The sequence below is a fragment of the Salminus brasiliensis genome, chromosome 17, assembly GCF_030463535.1.
Source record: "Salminus brasiliensis chromosome 17, fSalBra1.hap2, whole genome shotgun sequence".
In the NCBI taxonomy this organism is placed as follows: domain Eukaryota; kingdom Metazoa; phylum Chordata; class Actinopteri; order Characiformes; family Bryconidae; genus Salminus; species Salminus brasiliensis.
In genome coordinates, this window is record NC_132894.1 from 2,069,068 (window position 1) to 2,091,768 (window position 22,701).

The 22,701-nt window shown below is 40.9% G+C and overlaps 1 protein-coding gene across 1 annotated transcript; it reads left to right on the plus strand.

Annotated features, from left to right (window-relative positions):
* ttc39c (tetratricopeptide repeat domain 39C) lies at positions 1–22,489 on the plus strand. Its single transcript, XM_072660717.1, has 14 exons — positions 1–648; positions 3,750–3,798; positions 6,221–6,349; positions 6,576–6,690; positions 7,538–7,907; positions 11,462–11,630; positions 13,781–13,874; positions 14,008–14,115; positions 15,636–15,745; positions 15,875–15,998; positions 16,546–16,643; positions 18,063–18,167; positions 18,673–18,711; positions 19,400–22,489. The coding sequence occupies exons 1-14, from the start codon at positions 497–499 to the stop codon at positions 19,487–19,489; spliced, it is 1,752 nt and encodes a 583-aa protein (XP_072516818.1). The 5' UTR covers positions 1–496; the 3' UTR covers positions 19,490–22,489.
* The last annotated feature ends 212 nt before the right edge of the window (positions 22,490–22,701 follow it).

A 22,701-nucleotide genomic window follows, 5' to 3' on the forward strand; every position in this document is an offset into this window, starting at 1 on the left:
ATGCAGGGTGTGCCACACAGTGGAGACTACAGGGACTGGGGTGCATTTGCTGTGCGCGCTCCTGCACTCAGGCAGGAAATGCTGGAGGAGGAGTGAAGGGGTGAAGCCTCCATTAGCAGGATGGTAACAGCAGCTCCAGCAGCTCCAGCAGCTCCAGCCCTGCACTGAGCAGATCCACTCCACTCCGCTCCTTAAGCACCATGAGGAAGCCACAGCAGATGCTCAGGGTCGAGTCCACGCTCGTGCAGAAGGCGCCTGAACTGTGAACATCACGACATGCCATCTGAGCTGCGTTGTCCGCGCGCTGGTTGACGGAGCCGAGGGCGCAGTGGCTGCAGAGCTGGGTGGCTGCAGAGCTGGGTGGCTGCACGGCGGTTTAAGCTCCAGCTGCGCGGTTCCTGGCTTTCATTTCGGGGGGATCGTTGCTCTGTCGATGCGCGGCTCTCGCTGCAGTCGTGCCGAGGCCTGAGGGAGTGAACGCCGGCGCAGAAACACAATGGCGGGGCCGGAGGAGCAGCAGCAGCAGCAGCAGAGAGTGGAGGAGGAGAAGGCTGAGCACATCGAGGACGCAGAGCTCGCCTTCCAGGGCATCAACATGCTGCTCAACAACGGCTTTAAGGAAAGCGACGAGCTCTTCAGGAGATACAGGTAGGCCTGGACGAAGCGCGAGCTGCTTCAGCCTGAATTCCACCGGAGATACGAGCATTTAGTCGGTGTTCAGTAATGTGAGTGTACTAGACTTATAGAGCTTTTAATTACAGATATTAACTATGATCTGCTCATATTAACACAACAGCAGAGCATACTGCTACTGGCTACACTGTAATTACATAATCTACCCTGTAATCATTCTACTAATATCAATCATTATTATTATTATCAATATTAATAAATAGCACAATGAAAACAGACAAATAATATATAATAATAAATATATAACTATATTTTAGAGTGGATATATATCATGCATATTATTATGGCAAGCCAGTGTTTGCCTACAGTGCCACCACAGATATTAATTACAGATATTAACTATGACAGTCTGCTCATATCACCACAACAGCATAGCATACTGCTACTGGCTAAACTGTAATTACATAATCTACACTGTAATCATTCTGACCAGTAAACCACCTCTTTCTAGAGATACTAGTATTATTAATTAATATTATCCATAATAATAATAGAAACATATATATATAATAATAAATATAAAACTATATTTTGGAGTGTGCATATATATATATATATATATATATATCATGCATATTATTATGGTAAGCCAGTGTTTGCCTACAGTGCCACCACAGATACAAGCCTTCACTCAGTAAAAACTCAGACATTCAGACATTGTTTTCTTCTGGAGATTTTAATTACAGATATTAACTATGACAGTCTGCTCATATTACTACAACAGCATAGCATTTTTATTACATAATTACAATGACATAATCTACACTGTCAATCATTCTGACCAGTAAACCACCTTTTTCTAGAGATACTAATATAATTAATTATTATTAGCCATAATATCAAATATCAAAATAATCAAAATAACATATTTTAGAGTGTATATATTTAATGCATATTATTATGGCAAGCTATTTTTTGCCTACAGTGCCACCACAGATACAAGCATTTACTCAGTGTTCACTTAGTAAAAACTCAGTAATTCAATATTCCTAGTCGATTTTAATTACAGATATGAACTATGACATTATGCTGATAATAATAAGATCCGATTTCTATTTTAGAGTGTATATATGTCAAGAATGTATACTATGGCATGCCATCTTGGCCTACAATGCCAACACAGTTACAAGCTTTAGCTTAGTGTTCACTAGTAAATAACTCTGTAATGCAAAATTCTAATTTGTATAACATCAGATGTACAGTATGTACAGCCAGTTCTCATATTGCCAGAACAACCTAACATACTACTAGTTACAACTGTAATTACACATATATATACTGATGAGTCAAATTTCTAGGTTTTAGATCAATGATATTAGATCTATATTAGATAATAATATGTATCTAAAACTATGTTTTAGGTTGTATGCATATTTTAGCCTGCAGTGCCACCACAGATTAACTCAATGTTTACTAGTAAATCTCAATTTTCCTGGTAGAAATTCAAATTATATATATATACTCTAAATATTTAGTATTACATTAGATCTACAGCGCATGCAGCCACTCTGACTGCACATATTACCACAACAACATAGCGTACTACTACTATCTAAACTGTAATAACATAATCTATTATGATTAGATACATTACCATAATATTACATACATTTACACAGTAGAAATTACAGATATATACTTTACATGCTAAGTAAAACATCAGATCTACAATGTATACAGTCATATGTTAACATGAATTGATATGGAGTTTACTCTCTTATGAATACTTATACGTCTTTACCAGTAAAAAAGTGTGATTAATTAATGATATCTACATGTTCTCAACGTAAATTTGATTGATAATATTAAAGATAATAACAGATATCCACACCTATATTTTAGAGTGCATATCTTGAAGCATATGTAAAATCTTAAAAGTTAAGTATTATTAATATCTGATCTACATATCTATAAGACCTCCATGTGTCACCATTGATTTACACCATTCTCTCTTACATTCAATTAGAAATTTAATGTAAAAAGTCTACAGTCATTTTTACAGGTAGAAAGTGTAAATCCAGCTCTCTACACATGTCCACATACCCATAAAGGAATTCTGATCAGTGCAGTCTAATTCATTGTTGACTATCTGTAGTATGCTTTCAGATCTGTGTAGTTTCAGATCTCCAAAATATAGTTTTAGCTATCTCATATTTGTTTGGACGAGTAAAAATAATAACACTGATGCATATTATTATGGCAAGCCATATGATGCATATTATTATGGCAAGCCAGTTTTTTAACTCAGACATTTTTTCTAGTGGAGATTTTAATTACAGATATTAACTATGACAGTCTGCTCATATTACAATCTAATTACATAATCTACACTGTAATCATTCTGACCAGTAAACCACATATTTCTAGATATACAAATATCATTCACTATATCATTATTATTCATAATAACAAAAATCTAAATAACAGACAAATAATATATAATAATATATATAACTATATTTTAGAGTGTATATATTACCATGAATTCATTAACACAAATTTATATGGAATCTTACTCTCTTATGAGTACTTATACTTCTTTACAGAATTACAGAATTATGGTGCAGGCATGGTTCCAACAGGCTCTCTCTGCTCCAAATAGGGAGTCCAATACAACTGCTTTTGCACATCTGTGTCAGCAACGGGGGCAACTTAAAGTCAAAGATGAATGCATTTGTTAGAAGGGGTGTCCAGAAACATTTGGACAGTGAATATGGCATATGGCAGTGAATGTCTGACAGTGCGACATAACAAGCATTGTGTGTCAGCAACAAATGCAAAGGCGTTTATCCAGTAAAATGAGCTTGGTCAGCTCCCAGAATGCTCTGCAACCTGTGCAGGTTTGTGCAGACTGCAGGTTTTATGCAGAATATGACCACAGTGCACCTGTAGTGTCCGTTACAAACTGTATGTGTGACGTCTGTTTCCTCGCTACATCTGTTGACTGTAGATTTCGAATTGAACCATTTTTACTGCTCTTTTTTATATCTGTTTTAATCATCATTGCATTAAATGTCATAAATATAGTTGTTACACGCTGACGTTTCTCTCTGCAGGACCCAAAGTCCACTGATGAGCTTCGGAGCCAGTTTTGTGTCCTTCTTGGTGAGTGCTTCCAGTGTAACTCCTCTATAGTCAATGTGTTGGAACAGTTTACAGACTAACCCCCCTAAAACCAAGCCCCAATAATAACCGGGGTTTCATATCAGGGTGCAGTGAGGTCTGAGAACCCTGTTCTGCACAGTATACACATTTATACATAGTGCATTAGTACAGCATGCAGGTAAATGTAGAAACCACCAGCAGTTTGTGGTGGTAGCTCTGCCTTTTCACCTTAAGACCCCCCCTACAGAGCATTGCTGCAGCAGAGACAAGCTGAAAGGACCATTTGTTCATTTGAGCGTAAGGCTGTCACTATTGATTATAACTGTAACACTAGAGTCCTCCAGGATTCACGCCAGGGTTAATTAAGGCCAAACCATACAAGCAACACCTAAATAAACAATAGTAAACCATGCAAAGTCTTTCAGAGATCCCAAAATACATAAAAGTGAGAGAGTTCTACAAAAGCAGAAGCTCCAGATCTCATCAGAACAGATAAAGCAGGTGAACATAAATCCAGTAAAAAGGAGAAACAAGAGCTTCTCATTCTGAAGAAAGAAAGTAGTGAGATCTTGTCGGTGAGCTAGTCTGAAGAACAGAGCTCGGTTCCTCCAGGGTTCTCCTGCACGCCCCTCTCCAGTCCACCATCATTTACCATCATTAAGCCCTGATTTACCACCAAACCAGGTGTTGATCTGAGGAGAACTCTAAATAATACTAGACTCCATGAGAGAGGAGAACTTTGAAGATGTTCTAATGATGAACACAGTGATGGAGAACCCTCTGAGGAGATGAACACTTACTGAACACAGAGTAGCAGCTTTACATCTTTTTTTTCACAGATACCTCCCTTGTATCTCTTCACATGTGAATCTGGCAGTTGTTCTTTATACTGTATCAAACATCGACTTCTATTGAAAGTTAAGAAGGTTTTTCCTTCTCCTGTAAAGCTGCTGTTTGGGAGATACGAGGTCTGAGAAGATCTGAGAAATGTTTGATTACAGGTGCAGGGACGGCACTGTTAGAATCACAGCACTTGTGTAGGCCTCATTACAGCAATACAGAAAGAGAAGGAGCAGCAGACCCCCATCATGACCACATACAGTGAAGACAGGGCTGCTGCCTTATAATATGAACGATGACATCATTCTCCATCCTCAACAGCATTATAGGCAACTGAGGAGACGAGACGAGATTAACATTAATCAACCGAAAAGGTTTGTTCACCACCCTGTTACGGGTGATTACATTACATTTCATTCAGAACAGGTCCGTTTGTTCACCAGCCAATCACAGAGATTGATTCCATTCCATTCCACTGAGGGCAGTGATACCAGCTGAAGAACAGGGGTCTGCTCATTTTCAGACACTGTGTTCAACACACCTTCTTTCAGATCTCTGTGCTCATATCCACCCTGCTTAGTCCGTCGGGTTGGCATGTGGCCGTGGAGCAGAAGAATGGAGAGAAGCGAGTTCTGTGTTTCTTGAGAAAGAGCTCTTTGTTGGGACCACACACTGTGAGCGCAATTGTGTTAACTTCCTCTAATCCGATTAGTGCATTTTTTCCCTGTCTCATTCCCCTGGTCCATTACAGCTCAGCCTGCCTGGTATTACAGCGGCTGTTTACAGAGGAGTTGGATGGAGCTGTTTACGCAGTTTTCATTGCTGGCGTATGAACAGCATCTCTAATTTGTTCGATATCACTGTAGTGTTTGGGGAACGAGGGTGTCTGGATATCGAGGATATTGCCAGTGCTTAAAGAACGCTGATCAGCTGCACTTTTCAGAATCTGTGGCTACTGATGCATTTTATCTGTGATCACGTGTATTGTGATAAGTATTCATAGTGTCTAAACTTAGAGGTAGATTTGAATTCTTAGTCTTTTCACACTAGCTGAGGTTATTCTTGAGTAAATAGTGAAGCACTTTTAGAAAAATGCCCTAAATGTAAATGTATCATGTTGGATGATGATCACCACCCCAGCTCATCATCCCCTACTCCCCAACTCATCCCATCCAGAAGTACTGGATGGAGCTCCACCTCCATCATCATTCCAGAGAACACAGCTCTTCTTCCACTGCTCCACAGCTCCTCAATACAGGCGGGCTTTATACCCCTCTATAGCCCACGCCTGGCATTTGGCAGCATGTTGTCAATAGCATCATGTTGATCTGCTCCAGAGAGTCCTATTGTATTGGCAGTATTTCTCGACATGGAACAAGATAAGTTGTGTGTGTGTGTGCATTTCACATGGGTGCAACTCAAAGTAGCTGAATGCTGAATTAGAAGTGTTGTCCACAAACTTTTGGACGATTAGTGTATTTTCTAGATAAAACCTAGAAGTAAGTGGACTCTTGAGATTCTTGTGAAATTGTGTGACTGTAAATGTGTGTGTGTGTGTGTGTGTGTGTGTGTGTGTGCACAGAATGCGATGATGACGTTTGAGGAGGAGAAGATGCAGATGGCCTGTGACGACCTGCGAACCACAGAGAAGCTGTGTGAGAGTGATAATGCTGGCGTCATCGAGACCATCCGTAATAAGATCAAGAAGAGTGTAAGTGTGTTTGTGTGTGTGTGTGTGTGTATGTGTGAGTGCAAGAAGAAACCATAGAAAGGCATTCAGAATGTACCATGTAATTGAGTAATTGTGTGTGTGTGTGTGTGAGAGAGAGAGAGAGAGAGAGAGAGAGAGATCATTCTTGCATCATATCTTCATTCATAATGTAAACCTACATGGTCCTTAGGGTTGCCAGATCCCACTTTTATTCTTTCCCCTCCAGATGGACTCTCAGAGGTCAGGGATGGCGGTAGTGGACCGGCTCCAAAGGCAGATCATCGTGGCTGACTGCCAGGTCTACCTCGCTGTACTCTCTTTCGTCAAACAGGAACTCTCAGGTGAGATCTGCTCACACACTGTTGCCACCTCTCCATTGATTTAGTATTAGCAGAGGATGCAGCAGCATTGGGGGTCTTACCTAAAGACTCTACTGGGATGCTGCAGTGTTGTCCAGGCAGGGAATCGGACGTCAGCCGGTGACGTTGAGGACGCTATGCTACACTGCACTACTCTAACCACTATAACAATAAAGAACAGCATGGAAGAAAGGGGCGTTTAACACCCTTAAATGTCAGAGCAGAGCATAAAGATGAGATCTGATGATCTGATCAAAAGCAGTTTGGCAATCTGTTTTGACTGTATTGCTGATCTACATGTAAAAATTCTGAATTGTATTTGTATTATATGATTTATGCTATTATAAATATTGTATTATATTATGTCATTGATTTTTATTATGATATGTTATATTATTATTATATTAAATTAGATTACATTATTATATTACGCACACACACACACATATATATATATATATATATATACATATACACAGTATGTATATCTGCATTTGTGAATGTGTATATGCAAATATATGTATATTTAAATATGTTTGTATATTTACATATTTACATTTTTCAAACAGCTATAGGTTTGGTGTAGTATTGCAAATATATTTTTGCTGTTGTTTTATTATTTCTAAACTAATAAAAGTATTTGTTAAATAGAAGTCACAACAGCAGTCATAAATAATTGTAATAAAAAAATAAAATTAACTTTAAAACTTTTCATACATAGAACACAGCTTTAAGTGCTTCACATGAGGTAATACAATATTAATAAACAGTAATAAAACCCACACAAATGTCAAGTTGAATAAAATAAACACAATCTCTTGTCTTCCAGCTTACATTAAAGGAGGCTGGATCCTCCGCAAGGCTTGGAAAATGTACAACAAATGCTACAGCGACATCAGCCAGCTTCAGGAAGCCTGCCGTCGTCGGCCATCCAGCCAGCAGGGGGAGCTGGCCTCTGATCAGGCCAACCACAACACACCTGAGGCGGAAGGTAGCGGAGGGGTAACGGAGGAAGCCCTGGATCGCCTGAAGGGGTCGGTCAGCTTCGGCTACGGCCTCTTTCACCTTTGTATCTCTATGGTACCTCCACACCTGCTGAAGATCGTCAACCTGCTGGGTTTCCCTGGAGACCGTCACCAAGGCCTTGCATCTCTGGCCTACGCCAGCGAGAGCAAAGACATGAAGGCACCTCTGGCTACGTAAGCTCTGTTTTTTTTTTAAGCCATCTTTCTAATGAGGCATGAAAAGGGATGCATGTACTATATCAGTATCAGCAGATCACCAATAATTCAAAGCATATTTGATGATGCATATCTGGTATCTGCATTAATAAAAAGTATGTAAAATGTATTTTACTGTATTTTTAAGATGACACACTACAGAAATGCTACAAATCTCGATATAGCTGTACTGAAGGGCAGCGTTCATCCAACATAGGCTGTAAAACCCACTGCCACTGGACTCTGGAATGCCAGGAGAACGTTACCTGTCTGACTGCACTGGGCCAACTGTAAAGTTTGGTGGAGGGGGGATAATGCTGTGGGGTTGTTTACTAGGGGGTTGGCCTGTAGGCCAGTTAGTTCCAGTGAAGCGAAGTCTTAATGCTTCAGCAGACACCTTTGGGATGATTTAACACTTACCTAAATAGGACACTGTATTTTCTAATAGCTGGTACACTATCTGGACAAAAGTATTGGGACACCTGCTCATTCACTGTTTCTTCTAAAATCAATGGTATTAAAAAGAGTTTCTCCTGCTTTTGTTGGAGTAACTGTCTCACCTGTCCAGAGAAGAAGGCTTTCTACTAGATTTTCAAGGAGCATTGCTGTGAGAATTTGATTGCAAACAACGACAAGAGTGTTAGTGAGGTCAGGATGTTGGAGGATGACCACCACCCCACCTCACCTCAGGGGGCTTTATACCACTCTAGCCCATGCCTGGCATTAGGCAGCATGGAGTCGATAGGTTCATGTTTATCTGCTCCAGAGGGTCCTATTCTCTTGGAAGTACTTCTCTAACTGTGCAATGGGTGCAACTTAAAGTAGCTGAATGCGTTCATTAGAAGGGGTGTCCATAAATATTTGGACATATAGTGTACATGGACATGCGTGATGTTTGAGGGGTTTCTTCTTTGGGATGAGCAAGAATGGAGATTGCATGGCAGGCCGTCTTATCCAACATTAGCATCTGACCTCACACTGGCACACGCCGAAATCTTGTAGAAAGCCTTTCCAGAAGAGTGAAAGCTATTAGAGCTGCAAAAGGAGACCAACTCCATATGAATGCCTATGGGCTTGGAAAGGGATGAAATAAAAGGTAGAACATGTAGGTGTCCCAATACTTTTTCGTCCATATGTGTAGTGTATAAACATGTAGAAATAATACTAGACTCCATGAGGAGAGCTTTGGGGATGTTCTAATGAGCACAGTGATGGAGAACAACCACCACCACCACTTACTGACCAGAGTAGCAGCTCTTTATATAAGATTCCACAGCTGTTTAACATGGCTCAGTACTGTATGATGTGGTGTGTAGCTCTGTGAACACTGCCCTTCAGTAAAGTGTGTTCCTCTAGACGCTAATCCAAGTGGATCAGTGGTTCTTAACATTATTTTGGTTGGAAAACAAAATATCGCCAAGCTGGCTCATTGGCACCCTTCCTCTGGATCTCGATATACTCTCTGCTGGAGAGCAGATCTCATGCACCTGAGCGTCTCTGATTCATTTGCATGTACCAAGCATTATTGAAAATGTATATATCAGCCCAAGGCAAACACAGTTTTGTGCTTTTCCTGCTCAAGCACCTGTTAATTGCCAGGTTTTGTAGGATCTGTTAGAGCAGGGAAATAGGGAAATCTGCAAGCTGTGCTGGACTCTACCACCCCCCCTTACCCACTCCTGCAGTAAAGCATTTCTTTGAGCAGCTGATGGAGAGACAGTAGAAAGGCTGGTTAGCAGAGACGCAAAAGCTCACAAATTAGTGACTGTAAAGGCTTTACAAGACAGGATGCAAATGCAGCTACAGATAAGCTGGAAATATCTCAAATGATGCAAATGCAGATACGCATCAGCTGCGCAGCGCAACGCTCATCGCCGGTTATGTAAGTCTGCTGGCTGAGGGACTTCAAGGCTAACCTTTAGAAATAAGCCGATGTGCTCGGTTTCACATTCACACTGAACTCAGAGTGGATCTGGGTTTGATGTGTGTGTTTCTTGCATTCCATCACTAAAGTCTGTGTGTGTGTGTGTGTGTGTGTGTTTGCTGCTCTACATTTAGCCATGATGGCATGGTTGTTATGTAAGGTATTGATATTGATGGAGGTCAAACTAAGAGTCAGGGGTGTTGTTCCACTTAGCCAAATTGAACGCTTACTTAAATAGGACACTATATGTTCTAATAGCTGGTGCAATATCTGGACAAAAGTATTGGGACACCTGCTTATTCACCGCCTGTTTCTTCTGAAATCAAAGGTATTAAAAAGAGTTTCTCCTGCTTCTGTTGGAGTAACTGTCTCTACTGTCCAGAGAAGAAGACTTTCTACTAGATTTTGGAGAAGGAGAATTGCTGTGAGGATTTGATTGCATTCAGCGACAAGAGCGTTAGTGAGGTCAGGATGTTGGATGATGATGACCACCACCCCACCTCATCATCCTCATCTCCTTAACTTATCCCATTCAGAAGTACTGGATGGAGCTCCACCACCATCATTCCAGAGAGCACAGCTCTTCTTCTCTGCTCCACAGCTTCTCAATGCTGCGGGGGGGCTTTATACCCCTCTAGCCCACGCCTGGCATTAGGCAGCATGCTGCCAATAGCAGTTGCTATGTGTCAGCAGCAATGGGTGCAACTTAAAGTAGCTGAATGCATTCATTAGCTGGGGTGTCCATAAATATTTGGACATATAGTGTACATGGACATGCGTGATGTTTAAGGGGTTTCTTGCTGAACAGCCTGATCTGAATCCCCCCGTAGCGTCTCGGTACGATTAGGTTCTGAGCTTTGACTCGACCACTGGAGAACGCTCCATTTCTTTCTGTCTTTTGAGCCGTTCCTTAATTAATTATTGGGTAATTATCAAACTGCACTGGTTTAGTTATATTACCTCCATCTCTCAGTATTGTTTAAATGAAGATCAAATGCCCACAGATTTCTATATATTCATGGGGTGTCCTAATAGTTTGTACATGGCTGTACTGTAATATAAACTCTCAGCCCAGATTTACAGTAGATAATAAGAAATGTAGCTGAAGAGATACGCTGAGCTTACTTTCATTCTTTAGCCACAGGGGGGCTTGGTTCCAAGTGGCTTCATTGCCAAAAGCTGACAGCTTGTGACTCGCTGATCTAAGAATAGCTCTGAATTTAAGCGTGCTTAATCCAGTGTCTCGTGGCAGTGGGACAAAACCCACTGGAATTGGCTCTTGAAATAAAGACCGTTTTCAGGCTGATATCGACTACAGAGGCTAAGTGAACACTGTACAGTATCCACACATCCACACTTACCGAGCAAGACCCTTACTGCAGCATCATGGAGCAATCATATCTTAAACCAGCAGCTTCAGGATCACTCTGACGCTGCTGCTGCTACTGCACTATGGAGCTTTGGTGGTGGAGCTGCAGGAGGAGAACCTCTCTCCAGAACTGCTGCTGTGTAACGCTGCGTAACCCAGAGAGCCTCAGTCCACATGCTGCTCTACCTTCATATCAAGCTTCTGGAGCTTAGATTTCCTGCTCTCTGTCTGTCCCCTCAGGCTGGCCCTCCTGTGGTACCACACAGTAGTGCAGCCCTTCTTCGCCCTGGATGGCTCTGACTCCAAGGCTGGGCTGTGTGAAGCCAAGACCATCCTGCAGAAGAAATCTGTGATCTACCCCAACTCCTCTCTCTTCATCTTCTTCAGAGGACGTGTACAGAGGTTAGAGGTGGGTACACGTTGCCTAAAAGCCAGACCTTTAGACCGGTCCCGGGTCTTTTGTGGCAGAATGTATGGGAGTGGTTGATCTATCCGTGCTCCACTCGCATTAAGCTTTCTTTCAGATCCCATTCAACCCAATGAATTTAGCTTGGAGCTGAGATTCAGTGTAATGAGTGTTTAGTGGGAAATGTTATGCCCCAACACTAAAAACCTGTGCAGCAGAACCAGAACCAGAGTCTCTTTATTTAGTGGGCCGGGTTCGGCAAGCTGCCACCGTTGAGCAGCTTCCTGGTCGCTGACCACCGAACTGGGTGTGTGTGTGTGTTTGCTCACTGCCCCTAGTTCACTCTGTCTGTGTGTGTGACAGATGGGTCAAATGTGGACTATTAACAAGTATTACACTAAGAGAGAAAAATACACTAAATAATAATATTCTTAATAATAATATATTATTATTATTATTATAAAAAGTACTAAATATGAATACTGCATATCCATATGTAGCCTAAATAGACATCTATATACAAACTCTTATGTACAGATATGCTATAAACATTTACAGAAAATTAACATCTGTACAGCTGTGCAAATAATCTTAGTGCAGATGTTATGTATCAGTACTGTGTTGAAGTCCAGTTTCAGCTCAGCTCAGGTATTGATTAGGTTTATAGATTATAGTGTGAGGTGTCCACTGTGGTTGTGGAGCGCTATAGCTCTGGAGAAAAAGCTGTTAGCGTGCCGAGTTCAGTTCAGTTCAGTTCAGTTCAGTTCAATTCAATTTGATTTCTATTGGCTTTTTACAACAAATGTTGTCACATAGCAGCTTTACAGAGATCCGGGTCCGAGCCTCTTTTGAGCGAGCTAGTGGCGACAGTGGCAAGGAAAATCTCCCCAGGGGTCGATAGGAAGAAACCTTGAGAGGAACCAAGACTCCTTCTCAGGTCGAGACCGGATCATAATAATAAAAATAAACAACAATAAAACTAAACTGAATTAAGAAAAAAAGGTAAATGTGGCGTCGAGCCAAACAACATAAAAGATGTGAGTGAGATGGTAAAGTCCTGCACAGTCAGTGTTGTGCTGGTTTTGATGGTTGTGAGTCTTCTACCAGGTTATATAGGATATATATGTGAAGTTATATATGTGAAGGATATATATGTGTACTTATAACTTATGGCATAAATATAATACTGCAGTAATTCAAGAAATAATAATGATATATGATATTTTTCGTAACAGCTAATACGTTGTAATGGTCAAAAAAACACTAAAACTAAAACAAAGTATAAATTACTGTAAATAATGAACAGCATGATTCTGTACATCTGTCACTTAATACTTTTTTATTCTACAAATCTGTACTTTTTACTCACTGTATTTTCAACCCTCTGGAGTCTATAAAAGATTTTTTTGTTTCTCAGTGTTTCTATTAATATCTTTGTGATGTCACAGCACAGAAATACAGTTCAGACATGTGCTGTATCTGTAGAGCCCGTCCTTTCCATTGCAGAATTGATGCCAGATCGTACCTGACTGACATCCAGGGAGTCATGAGGCTACGAAGGCGAGTCGAGACACGTGTCTCTGCCTCTCGCCGTGTCTAAAAACTGACCAATGAACACATACAGACTCGTCTCCTGCCGCTCAAACTATTTCGTTCAGACATCCCACTGCTTTCGTGAAGCTAAGACTCTGGTAAACCCGTTTCACATGAGTAAAGGGATGTTTTCACAGGAAATATTAGAAAGAAAGCTGAGATTGTTCAGAATATTTTGACCTAAAACACGTGGACATCTTATCTTACATGCGAGTGCCGTTAAAGTTCAAATTTAATCTATAGAGGGTTAAACAGATATACTTGTAATCTAATTTTTATTCTGCTTATATTTTTATAGTAATCAAAATTCTATTACCAGTGTTTTATGTATGTATGGAAAAAGTATGTTTACTTCTGCCACCTCTGATCACCATATATCACACTATATGTTTTGTTTGGTCCATAATTCCCAGCATATTGATGAGTCTCTGGCGGAGAGCTGGCGTATTGCCCACTGTAACACTGCACTGCTTTCAGCCCTTTAATATAACACAATTAAACTGCTACTGATAGTCCCTCCTCCACCTCCATATCAGTAATGAGCGGCTTTTCTCTCGCAGTGCCAGATCAACAGTGCACTGACATCCTTCCACGATGCTCTGGAGTTCGCCTCAGACCAAAGAGAGATTCAACATGTGTGTCTCTATGAGATCGGTAAGATGCTTCTCCACATATATATATATATAACATTTATGTATATGTATGTATATATATATATATATATATTTTAAAGACGTGAAGCTTTTTGAAGGTTATGAATGGTTATGAATGTGTTGTGCTCTTTCAGGCTGGTGCAGCATGATTGAGATGAACTTTGAAGATGCTTATAAGGCTTTTGAAAGGCTGAAGAATGAGTCCAGATGGTCACAGTGCTACTATGCTTACCTAACAGGAGGTACGTTTAGTCATCAAGCCATTTCATTGGTCGTCTGTCTGAAGTTTGGAATCATATGTCATATTTATTTTTATTTTTTTATATTATATAATAACTTACATAACAATACAGTGTAGATTTAACCCCTTAAACAGCCTATGGTCTACCCGCTGGCCAAACGTCCATTACCGAAGAAGCCCCACCAGTTTGTCCAGAGGTCCCTGTTGTATCGGCAGTTTTCTGCCTTGAGAATGAATCAACACTTTTAAAAAACAAGACTTTCTGGATATTAACTCACAGGAGCCCATACCCAGTTTTGAATATTGAGCAAAATTATTTAATCAGTTAAATTAATTGAGCAGCTCGATGGCATTTTTTCTTTTTGTGATAAAGAGATCACATGAATTCTGTATATTTCATATTTTATACGTTCTCATCACCGGCATCCTGTAGCTGCCCGCATCAGTTTCAAAACCCTGATGCTGGCCTACAAAGCCAAGACTGGACCAGCCAGCCCCTCCGTACTTGATGGCGATGGTCAAAAGCCGATCTGCACCAAGAGCCCTTCCAGCTTTAAGTACGGCTCGGCTCGACCCGCCATCCTTTAAGATCCACGGAAGACGAGCGTCCAGACTTTTTACTGTCCTGCACCGAAGTGGTGGAACGCTCACTGTCCTCAAACCCAGACTGAAGACCCTCCTATTGGGTGAAGAGTAGAGTATTATGGTCTCCATATTGACTTGTGTTTAGTAGAGTCTAAGATTAGAGGAGCTTTAATTTTAGTCTATTTAAACTAGCTGAGGTTCTTCTTCAGTGAACAGTGAAGCTCTTCTGCAAGTCTCTCTGGAGAAGAGCATCTGCTAAATGACGTAAATGTAAATATATTTTAAGGTTATAAATCCAGATGTAACATATATGTCACTGCAACTGCTATGTCATAACTTGTATTTCATCATTTGTTTTCTAGAAATGGGCTCAGGACTGGCTTTATGTAATATATGACAATTTCTTAAAGCGTCCGGATCGTTAAATTGGTTGGAGCCGACCTTTTACAAGCAGAAATACAAACACTAACCAAGCACACCAGCATTTTGTAAACGAGGTCACGTCTACACACATTCACAAACTGTTCTGGGAGGCATCCATGATGTTGAGTATATGTCACTTGGGGTCTTAATGAGTTCAAGTGAAGGATAAACTGCTTCTAAAGGGTCTGTGGCCCACCACCACATGCTCCTATGGGTTATTGTGTTTTTTTGCAGATTGAGGTTGTAGAGATTTATCAGTCATTTACAATCATCATCAGTTTAGTTTGTCTGTCTGGGCTTTTATAGAAAAAGAGTATTTAAGTATTTGGACACACATAAATCAGGATTTAACTAACATGAATTTAATTGAATTATATGAAACCTATGAAGCTTTACAGGTTGATCCATTTATTATTTATTTATTTACATGTATCCAATTATTTGTTTATTATTTATTTATAATGAAAAAAATGTCTTAAAACAGTCTTTATGTTCTTGTCTGTATTTAAACAGTATGCCAGGGTGCATCTGGTGATTTAGAGGGGGCGAAAGGAATTTTCCGAGATGTCCATAAGCTCTTCAAACGCAAGAACAATCAGATCGAGCAGTTTGCCTTCAAGAGGGTGCGTATTTCCTTCCGCTAAAATAATAAAATAAGATAAGATAATAATTCTGATCAAATTTTTAAAAAATGAAAGCAGATTTTTGGGGGTTTATGCTAACTCTCTTTAATCCCCTTATTGACTTTGTAGGCAGAGCGCCTGAGGAAGATATCTGCCACACAGGAGCTTTGCATTCTGGGAGTTGTGGAGGTCTTGTACCTGTGGAAGGCTCTTCCGAACTGCTCATCCTCCAAACTCCAACTCATGAGCCAAGGTACACTAAAAGTTCAAATGTTTGTGGACACCCCTTCTAATGAAGGCATTCAGCTACTTTAAGTTGCACTCATTGCTGATACAGATGTGCAAATGCACACACACACACACACGTACGCACACAGCTTGCCTAGTCCCTGTAGAGAAGTACTGCCAATAGAATAGGACTCTCTGGAGCATATAGTAAACATGAAGCTATAGGCACCATGCTGCCTAATGCCAGACGTAGGCTAGAGGGGTATAAAGCCCCCTAGCATTGAGGAGCTGTGGGGCAGTGGAAGAACTGTGTTCTCTGGAATGATGGTGGTGGAGCTCCATCCAGTACTTTGTACATTGTTGGGGAGATCTGGCATCAGTTGTAGTTACTTACATCCTTTAGTGCATGTCTGCATAGATGTGAGGAAGCTGATCCAGGAATTATCTGAACATAATTTAGAAAGTGGAGTGGGATTGTTATATTTTTGATATCATAAAGCTTTGCTTTGGTTTTGGTGGGTTTTGCTGTTCTGATAATGACACTAGTTCTTCTCCACTCCTTTCTTCTGCAGTGCTGCAGGGTCTGGATGACCCGTCCTGCCAGGGCTTAAAACACCTGCTTCTCGGTGCTATTCAGAAATGTCTTGGAAACATTAAGGATGCCATTCAGGTTTGTTAAAGTCTTAATAATCTACGGTCAGCACTGTTCCAGGGGGCATCTAGCTCGCTGCAGAAGCTCCTTTCAGACAGTAGAGTGGAGCTGGTTGTGTAAGATCATTTGCAAGAGATTTTACTGACTAATTTGTATGAAATAAAGTCGTTGTGTGATGTATTCAAATTCCCACAGACGTCCGAAATCCGAGGTTAAATGTTCATGTCATTGTTACGCAACGAACTTCAAACTCACCGTCATCTAAAAACCCACAAATGAGACTGTAGAGAGTACACACACCGCATATCCAGAGATTCATACTGGATCAAAACTACCCCAAAGTTATTATTGTCAGACTGTAGAAACTACACACACTGCAGATTAATACTGGATTACACTCCCTCCACCATTATTACTGTCAGACTGTAGAAACTACACACACACTGCAGATTAATACTGGATTACACTCCCTCCACCATTATTACTGTCAAACTGTAGAAACTACACACACTGCAGATTCATACTGGATTAAACTCCCTCCACCATTATTACTGTCAGACTGTAGAAACTACACACACTGCAGATTAATACTGGATTACACTCCCTCCACCATTATTACTGTCAGACTGTAGAAACTACACACACACTGCAGATTAATACTGGATTACACTCCCTCCACCATTATTACCGTCAGACTGTAGAAACTACACACACTGCAGATTCATACTGGATTACACTCCCTCCACCATTATTACTGTCAGACTGTAGAAACTACACACACTGCAGATTAATACTGGATTACACTCCCTCCACCATTATTACCGTCAGACTGTAGAAACTACACACACTGCAGATTAATACTGGATTACACTCCCTCCACCATTATTACCGTCAGACTGTAGAAACTACACACACTGCAGATTAATACTGGATTAAACTCCCTCCACCATTATTACTGTCAGACTGTAGAAACTACACACACTGCAGATTCATACTGGATTAAACTCCCTCCACCATTATTACTGTCAGACTGTAGAAATTACACACACTGCATATCCAGAGATTCATACTGGATTAAACTCCCTCCACCATTATTACTGTCAGACTGTAGAAACTACACACACTGCAGATTCATACTGGATTACGGTGATGTTGCAGTTTAAAAAAGAGGTGTGGCTGGCTGCGCAGGTGTCGGAGGGGGCCTGTGTCGGTCTCGCCACACTAGTGTCTGGGGTGTTGTGTGGGGGGATATGTACAGGTTGGGTAATTGGCGATCTAAATTGGGGCAAAATCGGGTATAAATTTGGGTACCTCCTTGGGTAAAACCAATCCTGCTTGATTAGAGGTTCTGCAGGATGGTAGATCTCCATTGTTGGTTAAATTGTTGGATATCACTGACTGTATAGCTGGTGACTATAAATTCTGTCTCGTCCACAGTCTTACCAGATGGCAGCCAGGGATGAACTGGGTCGACAGACCAACTCTTACGTGCAGCCGTATTCCTACTATGAGCTGGGATGTGTGTTATTGGCGAAACCTGAGGTAATTTTTTTTATATGATTTTTTTGGAAGCAGTAGATTAGCAAATATATTTTACATGACATTTTCCTGCACAGATGTTTAATCAATATAAGCGCTACATTCTAAATGCTGGTGTGTATGTGCAGCATAGAGTGTGGTAAACTGTAGAGTATAAAGTCAGGCAGCAGTTTAGTCCCTGAATTCAGATTAAAACCACTAAGAGAAAGGTAATCCCTGGGATTTAGCATGATACACATCACCTCCATCATTACCCAGCAGCCCTTCTATATTTGGACTGAGGATTTTTAATCAGGGCTTCCTTTTCATAAGGATTAAAAGACTGTTATATGAGACATTTCAACCATGTCATTTCATGATTAATCTGCCAGTGACAAATGTCATGCAATTTAGGATATTATACATGACATGCAGAAGATGAATTAGCTCCTGTCACCAACATTATAGTGTTCATTTGCGGCTGTTAACATGTGAATAAAGCACTGTCATCATTTGTGTGTGTTTGTAGACGCTGAGTAAAGGAAGATCATTACTGCTTCAGGCAAAGGTAAGATGATGTGTACACTGTAATTTAGAATAGTGTTTTTTTATACATAGACTCTGTTTTAGGCAGGTCATGGTTATTGTCCCAAAAATAATTTAAAAAAAAAATAATTTTTATAATTAATAATTTAAAATAAAGATTTTATTGTCATTTTATAAACATCAACCTATTGGCACAAAGCCCCCCAGCAGCATTGAGGAGCTGTTGAGCAGTAGAAGAACTGTGTTCTCTGAAATGATGGTGGTGGAGCTCCATCCAGTACTTTTGGGATGAGTTGGGGATAATTAGGTGGGGTGGTGATCATCCAACATCCTGACCTTACTAAATGCAATCAAATCCTCACAGCAATGCTCCTCCAAATCTAGAAGAAAGCCTTCTTCCCTGGACAGTAGATACAGTTACTCCAACCAAAGCAGAATCAACTATGATTTTTACTTGATTACAGAAGAAACGATAAGTGATGGTGTCCCAATACTTATAGTATAAATCAGGCTAATTTTCAGAATCCTAGTAGAAATGCCCCCTCCTGATTGGTTCATCATCATCTACAGTCTTATCGCCAGTGCTGGAGGTGTCCCAATACTTTTGTCCATATAGTGTCCATATAGTGTATCTTGGGTGTTTCCTACATGAGCGCTTAGCCCGCTTAACCTGTATAGAGCTTACCGTCTGAGCATGCCTGTGCTTGCAGGAGAACTATGCAGGATACGACTTCGAGAACAGACTGCATGTGCGAATCCACTCAGCCCTGGCCTCCCTGAAAGACGTGGTCCCCCAGTAACCCTGCCTGGCCCGGGACATGCATTTGTAAAGTGACCACTCCTGTCTAGCACTTTTAATAGATGCAAGCCATTGGAAACAACAGTGTATTTCTCTCTTCGTATTTTTTTTCTTTATTTTTTTTTAATCTCGTTTGGACGAACAAAAAGGAAGAACTTCGGTTGTGAAGACTGACACTGAAACCCTGTAGTGTTTATTATTTTCGTCGTTGCTCATGCTCAGAGTGACTCACGTGACAGTAGCTGTTAAGTTGTTTAGTATTCGTCATTACGTGGTCTGTAGTCTGTGCCTAAAAAAAACAAAACAAAAAAAAACGTAGAAAACATCGAGTTCAGTTTTAAGATAAATTAAACTCCCATCAGCATGACATGATGATCCCCATATTCAAAGCAACGTCCAGTATATTCAGTATTGTTGGAAAGAGGTAACGGTTTGGTCAGTCTTATTAGAGAAGACCTGTATTCATGAAGCTTCTCAGATTAGTAGTTCTAGAAGAATCTGATCCGAGACCTGCACTGCTATTAAGAGATGCTTAATGGATACCGACCCAGAACATTTAGATTTAGGGATTCTTTCAGAAGGAGAAACACACAGATGAGGATTATGGTCAGAAGATCAAGTATAAATCAGGCTAATAAATCAGAATCCTAGTAAAAACGCCCCCTCCTGATTGATTCGTCTTCATCTACAGTCTGATCTCCAGTCCTGAGCACTACCTAAATATGCTTGTTAGTGTTTCTGAGACCCCAGCGTGTTTGAACCTGCTCTGAATGAGGAGTAATCCCAGCTCAGTGATGCAGCAGACTAAGAAAAAACCCAACTGTCCCGAATTATCCCTTCATGAACCAGCGGATTACTCACACGCTCTGAGCGGACGCGCTAATTAAGGTGTCTGCATTGCATGTAGGTCAGATTCCATGGCTCATAACCCTCAATAACTGTAGTCCCTCTAATCTGCCATTGATAGTCCCAAGTCCCAGTTTGCCACTACCTCAGAATGGCGGTGTAGACAGGGGGTTTGGGGGGGTTGTGACTTTATGGTCTTATTCAGGAACGCTAGCAGCACACAATATAAAGATAGTGTCGCTAAAGGCAGGCAGCTTGCCAGGTCTTGTCACCTTTATGATGAAACAGACACCTGATTCAGAACATTGGCCTTCTCTGAATTTCTCTGCATGGAATCACAGCTTTAAACCGTAATGCTATTTTCGTGAGACCCCAACTGCAGGTACGACCACGCACCTACATACGTAGTTAGCTTCTATTGCTGTTAATTCAAGGTGATTCTCCAGAGCATTCTTCAAACTGGACCAAACTATCCAGTCAGTGGTAGAAGAATGTGGAGCTGATACACCAGGGGTCACCAGTTTTGGTTCTGGAGGGCGGGTGTCCAGCTCACTTTGATCGTTTCTGTGTGCAGATGTTGTTGCCTAACCCTGGTAATTAATTCATGATTGAGATTAAATGTGCTTAAGCAGGATATCACCAAACTGGGCTGACCCCTGTTATCGACGTTCTTCACAGTACCTGGATCTGTAACTATAGGGAGCGTCCAACCCTCCTTCTGGAGATCCTGAAGATCCTGAAGATCCCTGTATGTGGGCCCATACTTCAGTTCCTTCAGTTCCCTCTAAGCCTCAGAGACATTTCTGACTATTTTATGGCAGTTACTGAATAATAGGTCTCAAAATACACCATACACCAATTAGCCATAACATTAAAACCTCCTGTAGGTGTCCTGTGGTATCTGGAACCAAGACTCTTGGTTGATTCTTTAGTCCTGTAGGTTGTGAGGTGGGACCTCCACCAGCATCACTGAGCCTTGGCAGTCTATGACCCTGTCTCCTTTCTTGGAGCACTCTTGGTAGGAACTGACCACTGCATAACAAGACCCGCCTGATGTTTTGGAGATATTCTGACCCAGTCTAGTCATTGTCTGGTCATTTCTTCTGAAAAAACTGACTGTTTATTTACTTAAGGAATGTGTAGATCCTACCGCTTGACACTGGTCAGCTGGATCTGGAGGGCTGGAGGAGGGTTTGAGCTCAAGGCAGATCTCCAGGGATGAGTTGATGGCTCTCTTTTTTTCTCTACTCATGTTTAAAATATTCTTTGTAAGCTTTGAATTTTAACCATGCCATTAAAAATCAAACACATTTGAAGCAGGGTTGAGTTTCATTGCTCATGATGGACGAAGCAAATGCTTTGTTTCTTCCTTCTCCACGGTTGCCGTCTCTCTCTCTTGATTTACGTTGGTAGATACATCAGATCATGTGGAAATTAACTCAACATGTCACAGTTCTGTTTAACCGGTTATTGGTGTGTTCGTTAGATGGTCAATGCCAGCCGTTGTATGATGTTGTAAGACGAATAGATGATAATATTTGCATAACTAACGGTGTGTATCCTGCGGCAGCTCGCTGCTGGCTCAGATTGTACTGTGAGTGGGTGGTGTTTCTGCCAGTTGTCCCCAGCCACACTGACTTAATACCTGTGATCTGAATACCTGTATACATTGTGACCATCTGATTAGTGTTACATTAGTAACCTGTGCATCTATCTACCTTCCAACCACCCCCAGAATCTGAGACCCTACCTGTAGGGTCCAGAACTAAGCCAGCTATTGTGCCATAGTCCTAATTCCACCTACAACTCTGCCATCATCTTATCCATCCGGCTCCAACATATTTCTGATCGCTCTTGTGAAAATGCTTATTTTGGAACATTTTTGCAAAAATATGTCCAATACTGAAAACGAACAGACCACAAAAACCCAGCAATACCAGTTCTGGACCATAGAAGCAGTAGAAGGCTCAGATTTTGGGGCTTTGTCCATGCAGCTACAGTACGAGGTAACCTCGCTCTCATGGGGTTGACATGGTTGACATCAGACTGAAGGAACTGATCAGTATCACAGGAACTGGCTTTCCTGTCTATAGTGTTTTCTTCCTTGAACTGGACAAACTGTAAAAATAAAAAAAATTAATGACAATGAAGAAAAGTGTTTGTGTCAGTTTGTTCCACCATGTTTATACGAGGAGATCAGTTTAATGGTAATAAAACAACAGAATAAGAGGACTAGTGTAGGGTCTAGAACTAATTATAGTATACTATGATTAGACACTATAGGCTAATATAACAACGAATCTGAGAGTCTACAGTAATTACAGTTATAGCACATTATTGTCATGTGCAACAAGCAGTTCCACTGTA

Bases quoted from the DNA above. Each gene is read 5' to 3' on its own strand.
- ttc39c (XM_072660717.1), top strand. From the start codon at position 497: ATGGCGGGGCCGGAGGAGCAGCAGCAGCAGCAGCAGAGAGTGGAGGAG. The intron at 13,875-14,007 runs GTAAGATGCTTC...GTGCTCTTTCAG, and splicing joins TGTGTGTCTCTATGAGATCG to GCTGGTGCAGCATGATTGAG. The intron at 16,644-18,062 runs GTTTGTTAAAGT...TCTCGTCCACAG, and splicing joins ACATTAAGGATGCCATTCAG to TCTTACCAGATGGCAGCCAG.